Source organism: Narcine bancroftii, chromosome 4 (genome assembly GCF_036971445.1).
Source record: "Narcine bancroftii isolate sNarBan1 chromosome 4, sNarBan1.hap1, whole genome shotgun sequence".
Taxonomy (NCBI): Eukaryota; Metazoa; Chordata; class Chondrichthyes; order Torpediniformes; family Narcinidae; genus Narcine; species Narcine bancroftii.
The window spans coordinates 202679032-202693937 of record NC_091472.1 but is presented as its reverse complement, the minus strand read 5'-3'; the positions used below and the strand labels follow the sequence as shown (position 1 = coordinate 202693937).

General features: G+C 39.6%; 1 protein-coding gene across 3 annotated transcripts in view; it reads right to left on the bottom strand.

The window, feature by feature from the left end:
• The window catches only part of mapk1 (mitogen-activated protein kinase 1), a 91829-nt gene that overhangs the window by 11229 nt on the left and 65694 nt on the right, over positions 1-14906 (bottom strand). For all 3 annotated transcript variants that reach the window (XM_069933666.1, XM_069933667.1, XM_069933668.1), the window contains exons 5-6: positions 14099-14213; positions 7998-8129 (exon numbers count right to left, since the gene is read on the bottom strand). In XM_069933666.1, the coding sequence (XP_069789767.1) occupies positions 7998-8129; positions 14099-14213 (247 nt within the window). The remainder of the gene's footprint in view (positions 1-7997; positions 8130-14098; positions 14214-14906) is intronic.

Below are 14906 nucleotides of genomic sequence, written 5' to 3'. Positions count from 1 at the left end.
CAGCATCCAAAGGAGCATAAAGATACATTTCTGATGTTTCGGGCCTGAGCCCTTCTTCAACGAAAGTCAGAAAAAAAGACAATAGCTCCCAATTTCTTCTCCTGTCATCTTTCTCCCACTTCTGGTCTCTCCCTCTTTCTTCCCTTGTCCCTCTGTCTCCTTTCAGAGCCAAAATCATTTCTCACCTTCTCTTATCACATTAAATGAACACCTTTTGTTGGCCTGGACTCCTTTCCCAGCCAGCATTGTCTTTATTCTTCACTGCGAGACTGGTTGAGATTCTCCAGCATTTCTGCAAGTTTTGAACTACAATCACAGCATCTGCAGACTTTTGTGCTTCAGCCTTACTCAAGAATTGAGTGCAGAATCGAATACAGGTTGTCCTCGATTTCCAACCTACGCAGTTATGTCCATCCGCACATATCACCAAAATTTTTTTAAAAATCTTTATTAAAACTACTGTACAAGTTCATATTTTGTATTAAATGTACTGTACAAAGTGGTCCCCACTCAACAGAGTTACAACCAATCCTTCCGTCCACAATATGGTCACAAGTTGGGGACGACCTGTAGTTAAGCCCGGGAAGGCGTTGAGCTTTCAACTACAGCATGTTCGATTTCATTAATTTCTGCAGTATTATGAGAACTCATACCAACATGGCAAGAAAAATGATCAGCTGCACTACAATAGTGAGTTGAACACAATGGAGTGGGAAATGCATCGTTAATACTGCTTAACCAGAGCCAAGTATTCATCTGATGATTGGTGACCAGACTACTTCCAGCATTTCTATTTTAGATCGTAACAGTTTAAGTCCAAGAATCTTTCACCGTGCTATGAATCCTTGATGCCAACATGCAGTACAAGAGTGATTCCAAACCAAGTCATCAACAGGGAAAGCTCGGAGGAGTCACGTGATGGAGTAGTGGCCGGACGGTGAACTCCAGCCCTCTCCAGAAAAGTCAGGAAAAACAAGAGAAAATACAAAAGCACAGAAATACAAGTTAAAGAAAAGTGAGTATAAAGGTGGAAAGAAGATGGAGACAAAAGGAGAAAAATCAAAATCAACGGAAAGAAGAGAGGAAGAGAAGACAACGGAGGAAAAAGGTGAAGGCCTTACCTGTCCGAAGAGGCCCGCTGTGGAGAGAGGACCCCACTACCTCAGGTCGGTAGAAAAAGAACTACAACAATGGCTCACAGAGCCGAGTAAAAGTGCGCAACCGCGCATGCACGACTCCTCGCGCATGCGCGATGCGCATGAAAAAAAACACACCGACGGGAGGGGGGACCAGCTGGGGAGTCGATCTCCACAGCCGGCAACGACAGCTGCAGAACACCTGCAGCAAGAAGAGACCACAGAAGACAATGGAAACAAGAAAGAAGGGGAGGAAAGGGCATCAAAGAAACAACAGATGGCCAACCCAGAGGAAGAAGAAGAGGAAGAATACAGTGAAATAGATAAAGGGAAAGGCAAGGTAAAGGATATACTTGCTCTTGTTAGAGGATACATGGAGTCATTTAAAGAATGGCAAACACAGGAATTCAATGATTTAAGAAGAAGAATAAACAACACAGAAAAGAAAATAAATAAAATGGATATGACCTTAACAGAAATGGGGAAAAAAATGGACAAGATGGAAGAACGGGCAATAGCAGCAGAAATGGAGGTAGAAGACTTAAAAAAGAAATTGGAGGAATCTAATAAAAAAACTAAAGAGACACAAGAATTACTAGCCCAAAAAATAGATATAATGGAAAATTATAACAGAAGAAATAACATAAAGATAGTGGGCCTTAAGGAAGATGAAGAAGGCAAGAATATGAGGGAGTTTATAAAAGAATGGATCCCTAAGGCCCTAGGATGTCCAGAACTACAGCAAGAAATGGAAATAGAAAGGGCACATAGAGCATTGGCCCCTAAACCACAACCACAACAAAAACCAAGATCTATTGTAGTAAAATTCCTAAGATATACTACAAGAGAAAAGGTACTGGAGAAGACAATGGAAAAAGTAAGAGAGGGCAACAAACCACTGGAGTATAAAGGGCAAAAAATCTTCATTTATCCAGATATAAGCTTTGAACTCCTAAAGAAGAGAAAAGAGTTCAATACAGCAAAAGCGATTTTATGGAAGAAAGGATATAAATTTACTCTGAAGCATCCTGCGGTATTGAAAATATTTATTCCAGGACAACAAAACAGACTGTTCTCGGATCCAGAAGAAGCACGAAAATTTGCAGAACAATTACAAAAATAGACTGAGGGATGAAGACGGGTAATGAGAGCAAAAATGATCACGATTGATATGTATGTGGGTAAAGACAAAAATAGACTGAGGGATGAAGACGGGTAATGAGGGTAAAATTGACCACGATTGATATGTATGCGGGTAAAGAGGTATAAGAGTGAATAGAGACAATGGGCATACGTGAAAGTATCTGTAATTAGAGGAAAACATAGATAGTATAGACAAGAATTAATAAGGGAAGGTAATGGAATAGAGAGAATAAGGAGGGAATTAAAAGAGTGACCTTTGTGACATATAAAAAGTGAAATCTTTTCTGGGGGGGGCTGGGTGGGGGAAAAGAGCGGTCACTGCAAAATCAGTTGACGCTTGCGAGTGGATTCGCAAATCCAAATGGAGAGGGGAGATGTGGTTGTCCGACAAGGGATAAAGGACAACTCAGGAGGGGAAGGGGAGATTGGGGATAAAGAAGATAGAAATAGGAGAATAAGGAAAATGTTGGATGTTGTAGGAATGTTGTCTGGTAAAGAGTTGAAAATAAGAAAACAGAAATGGAAAAGGAGGAAAGGTAATGATGGAAAAACGGAAAGAGAAGATAAACAAAATATAAAATGGCTACGCTGAACTATATGACTCTAAATATTAATGGAATACATAACCAAATTAAAAGGAAGAAACTACTAAATTTACTGAAAAAGGGAAAAATAGATATAGCATTTGTCCAAGAAACACACTTAACTGAATTGGAGCACAAGAAATTAAAGAGAGATTGGGTAGGACATGTAACAGCAGCATCGTATAATTCAAAAGCAAGAGGAGTGGCTATATTAATTAGCAAAAAGGTGCCATTTAAAATAGAAGAGGAAATAATAGATCCAGCAGGGAGATATGTTATGATAAAATGTCAGATATATTCGGAGCTTTGGAATCTGCTTAATATATATTCACCTAACGAAGAAGATCAAAAGTTTATGCAAGATATCTTTTTGAAGGTAGCTAATACGCAAGGGAACATACTAATAGGAGGGGATTTCAATCTGAATTTGGATCCAAATATGGATAAAACGGGGAAAAAAATTAACAGGAAGAACAAAGTAACCAAATTTATAATTAAATCAATGCAAGAAATGAAACTTGTGGACATATGGAGGAAACAAAACCCAAAGGAAAAGGAATACTCATACTACTCGACTAGACATAAAACATACTCAAGGATAGACCTATTCCTGTTATCAGCCCACATTCAAGGGAGAGTTAGGAAAACGGAATATAAAGCTAGACTATTATCGGACCACTCACCCCTGTTATTGGCAATAGAGCTAGAGGACATCCCTCCAAGAATGTATAGATGGAGATTAAACCCCATGCTACTTAAAAGACAGGATTTTAGAGAATTTATTGAAAAACAATTAAAAATGTACTTTGAAGTAAATACGGAATCAGTGGAAGATAAGTTTATACTATGGGACGCAATGAAAGCATTCATTAGAGGACAAATAATAAGTTATGCAACCAAGATGAAGAAGGACTATAATCAGGAAACAGAGCAGTTGGAAAGGGAAATAATAAACATAGAAAAAAAATTAGCAATAAAGGAAGATACAACCAAAAGAAGAGAATTGGCGGATAAAAAAATAAAATATGAAACATTACAAACATATAAGGTGGAGAAGAATATAATGAAGACAAAACAGAAATATTATGAACTAGGTGAAAAAACACACAAAATCTTAGCATGGCAGCTTAAGACAGAGCAAACTAAGAAAATGGTATTGGCAACAAGGAAAAAAGACAAACAAATTACATATAATCCAAAAGATATTAAGGAAAACTTCAGAGAATTCTATGAACAATTATACCGAACTGAAAACGAAGGGAAAGAAGGGAAAATAGATGAATTTTTGACTAAAATTGAACTACCAAAACTACAAATAGAGGAACAAAATAAATTAACAGAACCATTTGGAACAGTAGAAATACAAGAGATAATAAAAAATTTACCAAATAATAAGACACCAGGAGAGGATGGACTCCCAATAGAATTCTACAAAACATTTAAAGATCTAATAATACCACCCCTCCTGGATGTAATCAACCAGATTGATGTAAAACTTACCAGATTCATGTAAAACAGCAATAATTACAGTGACACTAAAACAAGGGAAAGATCCACTCTCACCAGCGTCATAAAGACCAATATCGCTGCTAAACACAGATTATAAGATAATAGCTAAACTATTAGCAAACAGATTAGCAGAACAGGTACCGAAAATGGTAAATTTAGACCAAACTGGATTTATCAAAAAAAGACGCACAACAGACAATATTTGTAAATTTATTAACTTAATTCATGCAGTAGAAGGAAATAAAGCACCGGCAGTAGCAGTTGCTTTAGACGCAGAGAAGGCCTTTGACAGAGTAGAATGGAATTACTTGTTCAAAGTATTGCAAAAATTCAGTTTACCGGAGAAGTATATTAATTGGATTAAAGCATTATATGAGGGACCGTTAGCGAAAGTGACAGTAAATGGACATGTATCAAAGCAATTTAACTTCAGCAGGTCAACGCGGCAGGGATACCCACTATCACCATTATTGTTTGCACTAGCTATAGAACCTCTAGCAGAATCGATAAGAATAGATAATAATATAAAAGGAATAAAAATAAAAGACAGGGAATATTTTCTTTTCTTTCTTTGGCTTGGCTTCGCGGACGAAGATTTATGGAGGGGGTAAAAAGTCCACGTCAGCTGCAGGCTCGTTTGTGGCTGACAAGTCCGATGCGGGACAGGCAGACACGATTGCAGCGGTTGCAAGGGAAAATTGGTTGGTTGGGGTTGGGTGTTGGGTTTTTCCTCCTTTGCCTTTTGTCAGTGAGGTGGGCTCTGCGGTCTTCTTCAAAGGAGGTTGCTGCCCGCCAAACTGTGAGGCGCCAAGATGCACGGTTTGAGGCGTTATCAGCCCACTGGCGGTGGTCAATGTGGCAGGCACCAAGAGATTTCTTTAGACAGTCCTTGTACCTTTTCTTTGGTGCACCTCTGTCACGGTGGCCAGTGGAGAGCTCGCCATATAACACGATCTTGGGAAGGCGATGGTCCTCCATTCTGGAGACGTGACCCATCCAGCGCAACTGGATCTTCAGCAGCGTGGACTCGATGCTGTCGACCTCTGCCATCTCGAGTACTTCGACGTTAGGGGTGTAAGCGCTCCAATGGATGTTGAGGATGGAGCGGAGACAACGCTGGTGGAAGCGTTCTAGGAGCCGTAGGTGGTGCCGGTAGAGGACCCATGATTCGGAGCCGAACAGGAGTGTGGGTATGACAACGGCTCTGTATACGCTTATCTTTGTGAGGTTTTTCAGTTGGTTGTTTTTCCAGACTCTTTTGTGTAGTCTTCCAAAGGCGCTATTTGCCTTGGCGAGTCTGTTGTCTATCTCATTGTCGATCCTTGCATCTGATGAAATGGTGCAGCCGAGATAAGTAAACTGGTTGACCGTTTTGAGTTTTGTGTGCCCGATGGAGATGTGGGGGGGCTGGTAGTCATGGTGGGGAGCTGGCTGATGGAGGACCTCAGTTTTCTTCAGGCTGACTTCCAGGCCAAACATTTTGTCAGTCTATTTGCGGATGATGTGATAGTGTACTTAACAGAACCAGAACTATCAATAAAAGAACTATATAAGAAATTGAAGGAATATGGAGAAGTGTCGAGATACAAGATAAACGTAAATAAAAGTTAAGCAATGCCTATGAATAATGCGGATTTCTCAAAATTTAAGGAGGAATCCCCATTCAGATGGCAAATGCAGGCAATAAGATACCTAGGTGTGCAAATAAACAAAAATCTAGGCCAATTATATAAACTCAATTACAATCCACTAATGAAAAAATTACAGGACGATTTAGAGCATTGGAAAGAGCTACCACTAACACTGATAGGAAGGATAAACTGTATTAAAATGAACATTTTTCCAAGGATACTATACTTATTTCAGGCATTGCCAATACAACTGACAGAAAAATTCTTCAAAGAGTTAAAGAAAATAATAAGGAGATTTTTATGGAGAGGGGGGAAACCGAGGTTAGCACTAGATAAATTAACAGAATGGTATAAACAAGGAGGCTTACAATTGCCAAACTTCAAAAATTATTATAGAGCCGCACAATTAAGGTACCTATCAGATTTTTATCAAACAAGGGAAAAACCAGACTGGACGAGACTAGAATTGGATAAAATAGGGGAAAAGATACCTGAACACATATTATATAAATGGGACGAAAAATTGGTACAACATAGAACTTCTCCAGTATTACACCATCTCCTCAATATATGGAAGAAGATTCATGTAGAAAGAAATAAAATAAATTATCAAATACCAAAACTAATATTGACGCAAAATAAGCTACTCCCTTTTACAATAGACAACCTTTCCTTTAGAAAATGGGAAAAAAAAGGGATTAAAAGAATAGAAAATTGTTTTTCAGGAAGTAGATTCTTATCCTTTGAACAAATGAGAGATAAGTACAATATAACTGGAGATACAGCGCTGGCATATTACCAACTGAGATCCTACTTGAAAGATAAATTAGGAAGCAATTTGAGTTTACCAGAGGGAAGTAACCTTGAATATGTGATTACAGATACAATGTTAATCAAAAGATTTATAACAAATATGTATATCAAATTGCAAGAAAAGGAGAATGAGGAAACAAATGGTAAAACTAAACAAAAATGGGAACAAGATTTAAATATAAAGATAAAAAAGGAAACATGGGAGAAATTATGTTCTGGAACGATGAGAAATACAATAAATACGAGGCTGCGTATGATACAATATAATTGGTTACACAGACTATACATTACACCGCAAAAGTTAAATAAATGGGACCCAACAGTATCTGATAGATGTTTTCGATGTAAAAAAGAAAGGGGAACAACAATTCATGCAATCTGGACATGTGAGAGAGTAGAAAAATTTTGGGATGATCTCAATCAGATATTAAATAAAATAACAGAAAACAATATACCAAAGAATCCAGAGATCTTTCTCCTAAGTAACATAAAAAATAAAGAATTTGGAATTGACTTGGAAGATGCACAAAAAAGATTTGTCAAGATAGCCCTAGCCGTAGCAAAAAAATGTATTATGTCAACCTGGAAATTGGAAGATAATTTGAAAATACAACAATGGTATATAGAAATGAATAAATGTATTCCATTAGAAAAAATAACATATAGTTTAAGAAATAATATTGAAATATTCGAACAAGTATGGGAGCCTTACATTAAATACAATAGCGAAAACCTACCGGGAACAAACATTACCTAAGTTGATGGAAGGAGAAGAAAAGAAAAGAATGGACTCAGTAGAATTTCTGGTGTATTTTTGTTGAATGACAACATTGTCTGACTGAATTAATGCAACCTAGATTGTATACCTAAAATGGATGATGGGGGGGGGGTGGGTGGGTGGCTTGGGAGGAGGGAGGGGGGGGAGAAAAAATCACTGTAAATGTGTGGAAAAGAAAAAGTGTATATCATGGCTATTGTGATTTATGGTGTGAAAAATAAAAAATTTTAAAAAAAAACAGGGCAAGCTCAATCAATTTTGTCTCCCACCCCACCTTTCCACCTTGCACACTACTTCTATAGAAAGGGCATTTCAAGGATGCATTGGATTGTCCCTCAACTTTTACATTTTGTTCAAATCACACTCGAGATGAGCAATACAAGAACGCCGACACAAATCTTACCTTTCCCATCAGCTTTGGCGAACAGTCTGTTCCAAGGAACTTTGTTCTTGTGTGGCAGAGATTGCAGATAGTTTCTAGCTTTGACATTGATGATGCAGTTCAGGTCCTCTGGAGAAGGTGAGCCAAGAATGCCTGAAAACAGATTGCAATTCAGATTGTTGTTGGGTAACAATATTAGACAAGAAACAGAAAGGATCGTTCACAGATGGTTCAGACAGAACATTTACTGTTTGACAAACTTACACATTTAATGGCTTCTATGTGCTGCATTTGCCTATCTCAGCTGAAATTATCTGCTATAAATATAGCATTCATTTTCCACACCATCATTCCCATAATCAATTGCTGATTCTTTAATACGTCAGACGACAGAACAATCCAAATATTGGGATCCACCCATGGATACAAGATCTTTTTCTCCATTTTCAGCTAAAATTGGTGAAGTATTTATGTTGATTTTTTTTTTTAAATCAAATTTTCAGCTTTCCCAGGGATCCAAATTTAACTATGTTCAGGTTTGCATCTTTTCCTGTGAACCAGTTTAATTTGGCTGCTCTTAAATTCAAAGGAGACCGATAAATAGATTTCTGGATGCTATGAAATCGTAGGTGTTGGGACAGTGCAAAAAGTGGCACAAAGGTGGAAGCTCCATCATCACAAGCTATAGGAGCAGAAGTAGACCCATTGGCCCATCAAATCTGCCCCACTATTCTAATCATAACCTGATCCATCCACCCACTCAGCCCCACTCCCCGGCTTTCTCCCCGTAACCCTTGATGCCCTGTCAATCTCTGTCTCAAGTATTACCCAACGACCTCACGTCCACTGTCATCTGTTGGGACAAGTTCCAAACACTCGACCCCTGAGTGAAGAAATTTTTCTGCGTCTAGTTTTAAATTGACACCGCTTTATCCTGAAATGATGCCCTTTTGTCCGAGAATCCCCTACCATGGGAAACAATCCTCGCCACATCTACTCTGTTCAGACCTTTCAGCATTCAAAATGCCTCTGAGGTACCCCTCATCCTTCTGTACTTCAATGAGTACAGTCCAAGAGCCGACAATAGTTTCTCCTCGACGAACCCTTTCATTCCTGGTATCGTCTAGTACATCTCAGAACCCTCTCCAACACTAGCACATCTTTTCTCGAATACGGCACCCAAAACTCTGCACAGTATTCCAAATGAGGTCTCACCAGTGCTTTATGGAGACTCAACATAACATCCCTGTTCTTGGGTATTATCCTTCTAGATACGAGTACCAACATTGCCTTCACCTTCTTCACCACTGACTCAACCTGGAGGTCAAACTTTAGGGTATCCTGCACGAGGACTCCCAATTCAAAATTCCAAAGTGCAAAGGGACTTTTCTCCCCATCTAAATAATAGTTTGCCCGCCTATTTCTTCCACTCCTAATCTATCCAAGTCTCTCTGCAGCCTTTCGGTATCCTCAGCATCAACACCCCCACCCACTTTCGTATCATCTGCAAATTTAGACAAAGCTCTCTATTCCATAATACAAATCATTTATGTAAAGAGCGGCCCCAATTCTGATGCCTGAGAAACACCACTGGTAGCCAGTAGACAACCAAAATAGGATCCCTTTATTCCTACTTGATTTCCTGCCAACCAACCAGTGCTCTAACCATGTTAGGATCCTTCCTGTAATTTCATGGGCTCTCATCTTGTTGAGCAGCCTTGTATGTGGCACCTCGTCGAAGGCCTTTGGCAAGTCCAAATACACAACATCCACTGCATCTCCCCTATCTATCCCACGTGATCTCTTCAAAACATTGCAATAGGTTTGGCAGGCATGATTTTCCATGCTCTTTTGAGCCTACCTTTTCATGCACCTCCAGGTGTTCCATAACCTCATCCATGACAATCGACTCCCAATAGCTTTCCAACTATCAACATCAAGCTGTATTTTCCTTTCTGCTTCCTCGTTCCCTTCTTAAACAGCACAGTGATATATACGATCCTCCAGCCAACTGGAACCATGCCAGACCCCACTGATTCCTGGAAAATCATTACCGATGCCGCAACAATCTCTACAGCAATCTCCTTTAGAACCCAAGGGTGCATTCCATCCAGTCCAGGAGACTTATCTACCCTGAGGCCATTTAGCTTCCCAAGTACTTTCTTGCTTGTGATCTGGACCACACTCTTTTCTCTTCAGAGAGCCACAAGAATCCAGTATGCTACCAATGTCTTCCACATTGAAGACTGATCCAAATATTCCTTTAGTTCCTCTGCCATTTCCTTATCTCCTATGACAATTGCTCCAGTGTTGTTCCTGTCAGTCCTATGTCTACTTAGGCCATTCTTATTCATATTTTAAAAAGCTTTTGGTATCCTCTTTGATATTAGTTGGATACCTTTCATAATTCATCTTTTCCTTCCTAATGACTTTCTTATTTGTCTTCTCCAAGTTTTAAAAGTTTTGCTACTCCTCTACCTTCCCACTAATTTTTCCTTCCTTGTCTGTCCTCTCTTTTGCTTTAACTTCCCTCGACAGCCACAACCATCACATTTTTCCATTCATTATTTTTCTTTTGGTTTGTACCTGTCCTGCACTCTCCTCATTTTGTACATAAACTCCGGCCTTTGCTGATCTGCCGTCTTCCCCATGAGTTTGCTTTTCCAATCTATTTTGGCCAGTTCCACTCTCGTGCAATTGTAATGTCCTTTATTCCATTGAAATACCAACACATCGGACTCTAGCCTCTCCTTTTCAAATTTCGAAGTGGCCTTAATCATATTGTGATCGCTGCCTCCTCAGGGTTCCTTCACCATAAGATCTCTAATCACCTCTGGTTCATTACACAGCACCCAATCCTGAACAGCTGATCCCCTGGTGGGCTCATCAACAAGTTGCTCCAAAAAGCCATCCCGTAAATGTTCCACAAACTCTCCCTCCTGGGATCCCATACTGACCAGACTTTCACCAATTATTTTATGTTTAAAATCCCCCATAATTATCGTAACACTGTCCTTCTATTGTGCCTCATCCATTTCCAGTTGTATTTTGTAATCCACCTCCCGGCTGCTGTTTGAGGGCCTGTATATAACTGCTATTAGTGTCCTTTTACCTTTACCATTCCTTAACTCAACCCATAAAGACTCTACCTCTTCTGACCCTATGTCCCTTCTTTCCAATGATTTCAAATTGTTCCTCATCAGCAGAGCCACACCACTCCCTCCACCTCCCTGCCTATCCTTCCAATACACCGTGAATCCTTAGACATTCAGCTCCATCCTTTAGCCACGATTCAGTAATTTTTATAAATTTAGAGATACCGCATGGTAACAGGCCATTTGGACCCACGAGTCTGTGCCACCCAATTAACCTACACCTCTGGTACATTTTGAACAGTGGGATGAAACCAAGCCCCCGGGGAAAACCATGCAGACACAGGGAGAATGTACAAACTCCTTACAGACGGCATGCGATTTGAACCCTGGTCCCAATCACTGGCGCTATAAAGGTGTTGTGCTAACCACTACACCAACTGTGCTGCCTCAAGCATTGTACCCTCCAGCCTGTAGCTGTAGAGCAAGATCATCCATCTGGTTTCTAATCTTGCACTTATTTAAATATATTACCTTTAGACCAGCTCCTTCGTCCCTCTGGCTATTATTCTGTCTCGTCACCTGCCCATCATCCTTGCTGCAAACTATCTTTGCTTTACTGCTGTTTCCCCCTCGATCCTGATGAAGGGCAGACCCAAAGGTCCTGGTAACATGCTTTCCCTTCAATTTCCATCCTCTTAGGAAAACTTCAAATTTGAGAATGGAATCTTCCCCCATTCAAAAAAAAAACACAAATGGCTCAATTGAATTATCCAACTACGGCTCAAATCAAAGAGGAAAATATAGAAACAGAGCAGAATTGACTGGGCTACAGGATGCACCTCCAGTACATTACCATCTTCAGGTATACTTCAGTGAATGAATTATCAGATCAAAGCTACATTCTGCATCTTAACTACAGAAATTCAGCTGTCTTTGTTGCTGGAGTCAAGTCCCAGTCAGCCGAACAGTTTCCATTAGTTCTGAAGATCAGGTTCACTCCACAGGAAGTTTGTTGGAGGCCAGGTACAACATTCCAGTGAGTTTGTGAAGTGTTGAGATACTGACAGAACTTTGTTCGATGCCACCTTGAACTTGATTAGTCTGACAGCTTGCATGTCGTCATCAAGCAGACAAGATGGGGACAAATTTCAGCGTTCAAAGTCCCTCCCAATTAAAAAGTCAAAAACTAGTGAGGTCAAAAAAGATCAGAGACAGCGATTCTTTTCTTTTTCATTCTTTTTATTAAGTTTCAGATTAATAAACACAAGAATGATACAAAGAGATCAGGATTGCATTAACAGCAGTTAACACGTACAAACACAGACATCGAACAACATATGGAAACTGAGCCTTCCAATCTCTTAAAGGCCAAACATGAAAAGGAATCAAATTTTATTGCAAAAATATCCCCCTAAATAAGAACCAAAAAGGAAAACAACACACCCAGTGGTTGATGATGCAGCAGCATTCTTCCTGGAGTTGCAGCATTACATCCTCTGGAGATGAAAATGAGACTGAAATTCTGGAAGCAGCTCTTTACCCACTGGCAGGCGGTTGGAGGAGATCTTGGATGGCAGAAGATGCTCCTGATTAGAGCAGCCAAGGTCCCCTGGGATATACTTCCCTTCCTAAGGTGCATGTTGAATTTGTGGATTTATGACCAAAGCTCTCCACCAACGGGTTTTCAGATTTCAATGGCGATACTATCAGGAAAGTATATTGACTGGTTGCATCATAGCCTGGAGTAAATCACAAAAGTCCGCAGACGCCGAGATTGTAGTAAAAATACAGAAATACTGGAGGAATTCACCAGGTCTCGCAGCATCCAGAGGAGGTAAAGAGATACAACTTAGCCCTTCCTAAACCTGATCTGGTAATAGAGTGGCCAGGAACTCTAGGTTTCAGAAATTAGCAAACTCAGCCGTCCATCATGGCTTCTGACTTCCCATGTGTTGAAGACATCTATGCAAGGCGCTACCTCAAGGCATCAGCCATCCCTAAGGATTGCCATTGTCCCAGTCACAACCTCTTGGCTGAAATCCAGCATCTCCAGATGAAAAAACAGCTTTGATTCAGACTCTTGAACATCCCTTTGCTCCCCTAATCATAAACTACTCTAGGATCTTCACTATTGAAATCCCACTTACTTTTTTTTTTACACCGACTATAACTGAATATTTATCTATCCTTTACATTTACTATCTCTTTCTGTACTGTGGTAATTTAATTTATACTATTGTAGTTGGTGCATTCATACTGTTCGACTGCAGCAAAAATTTCAGTGCATATGTATTGTACTTGTGTGTATAACAAACTCAGACTGTGCTATTATTTTCTGGTTGGGAGGTTTTTTTTAGATCTTGTCAATCAAAAGAGGCAAGAATAGACAAAGTATGAGATGGATTCAAATGTCCTCATGTCAAAGCCAGAATTTCAGTTGAGGAGATCTTCAATGTTCGCCCTCCAGTAAGCATCAGTCACCTCTCAGTTCCCAGCGAGTTCACCTGCTTTTGACTCAGTGTGTTGCGGCTTTAGGTGTTCAGTCCACAGAAGGTTTTTCCACAGCGCTGAAGAACCAGCACATGTCGCAGACATCAGCAGGTTGCTGAGCTTTCCATATTTCTATCTGCCTCGAGTCACAGGTTTTCTGCTCGATATCTACCTTCAGACACCTGGAGAGCGGTTTCTTTTTCTTTGAGGAATTGGTGATGCCTCCAATCCAGGAACAATAGGAACAAATCGTGTTCACAATTAGCTCCTCAATTTCCTGGTTATTCTCAAACCAAACCAATCCTCCCAATGGTCAAACCAACAGCTTATGAAGTTCACACCAATATTAACACAAAATTGTAAAAACTATTTATCAAGTACCACTCTTTCTCCCTCCTCTCCACCAACTGCCCAGAAGTTGATCAGATTTTATGTCACAAGTTAAATGCTGAAGGAACTAATAGACTTGAAGGCAGTCTCATCTTAAACCTAAATGAAAAGACTTTAATTCATGAGCCAAGGTACTTTGTTTCTTACTAAGAATATGATTGAGCTGATCCAAATAGTGTTTGCCTGGGAAAGTGGGTCGACCGGAAAGCATCTCAGCCAGGATACAGCCTACTGACCAGATATCAATTGACTTGGTATAACCCTGCAAAAGAAACAGATTAGATTATAAATATATTGAATTACTTCAATCAATTTTGGCATTAAGTCCTATTCTTCAAAATTAGACTTTTATTCATCATTAACTACTCTGTAGAAAGCTATTTAATGCAATGCTATCCTTGTTATTCCATCTATGATGCAGTCTGGCAATGGCAGTGGTAAAATGATAAGCAACCATTAAAAAGAGTTAATTGGTTACACAAAGCTTTAGTGTTCATATAAACTTATAATGCTTTTAGTCTTAGGCAGAAGTAACTGCAAAAACAATTGTTTCTGTTTATATCTGCTGTTCTTGAACAAACATGATCAATATTGGTTAATGACTTGGATTTCACCTTGGTAAGCTAAGCATGTGCAACATGCAGGATTCATGTCCAGATCCTAATTGGTATAAAGAAGAAAGTACATTGTTAGCAGTACTGCTGTTTGTATACAAATTTGGGTCCTAAAACTGGACTCAGTTTCCCTCAGGAGCTACTTCAAGAAACTGCAGCTTTTGTGTCATTGCTGAGGTGCCTGCTGGAAATAAAATGAGAACTATTATGAGCTCCCGTTTTAGTAAAATGGGATTATCATTGTAAGGGATAGTATAGACAGGAGGGATTGAATCGTCACAGTTAACATTTAACATATCACACAAACACAAGTCACAGCCCAGCGACAATTAGGGAAGGTT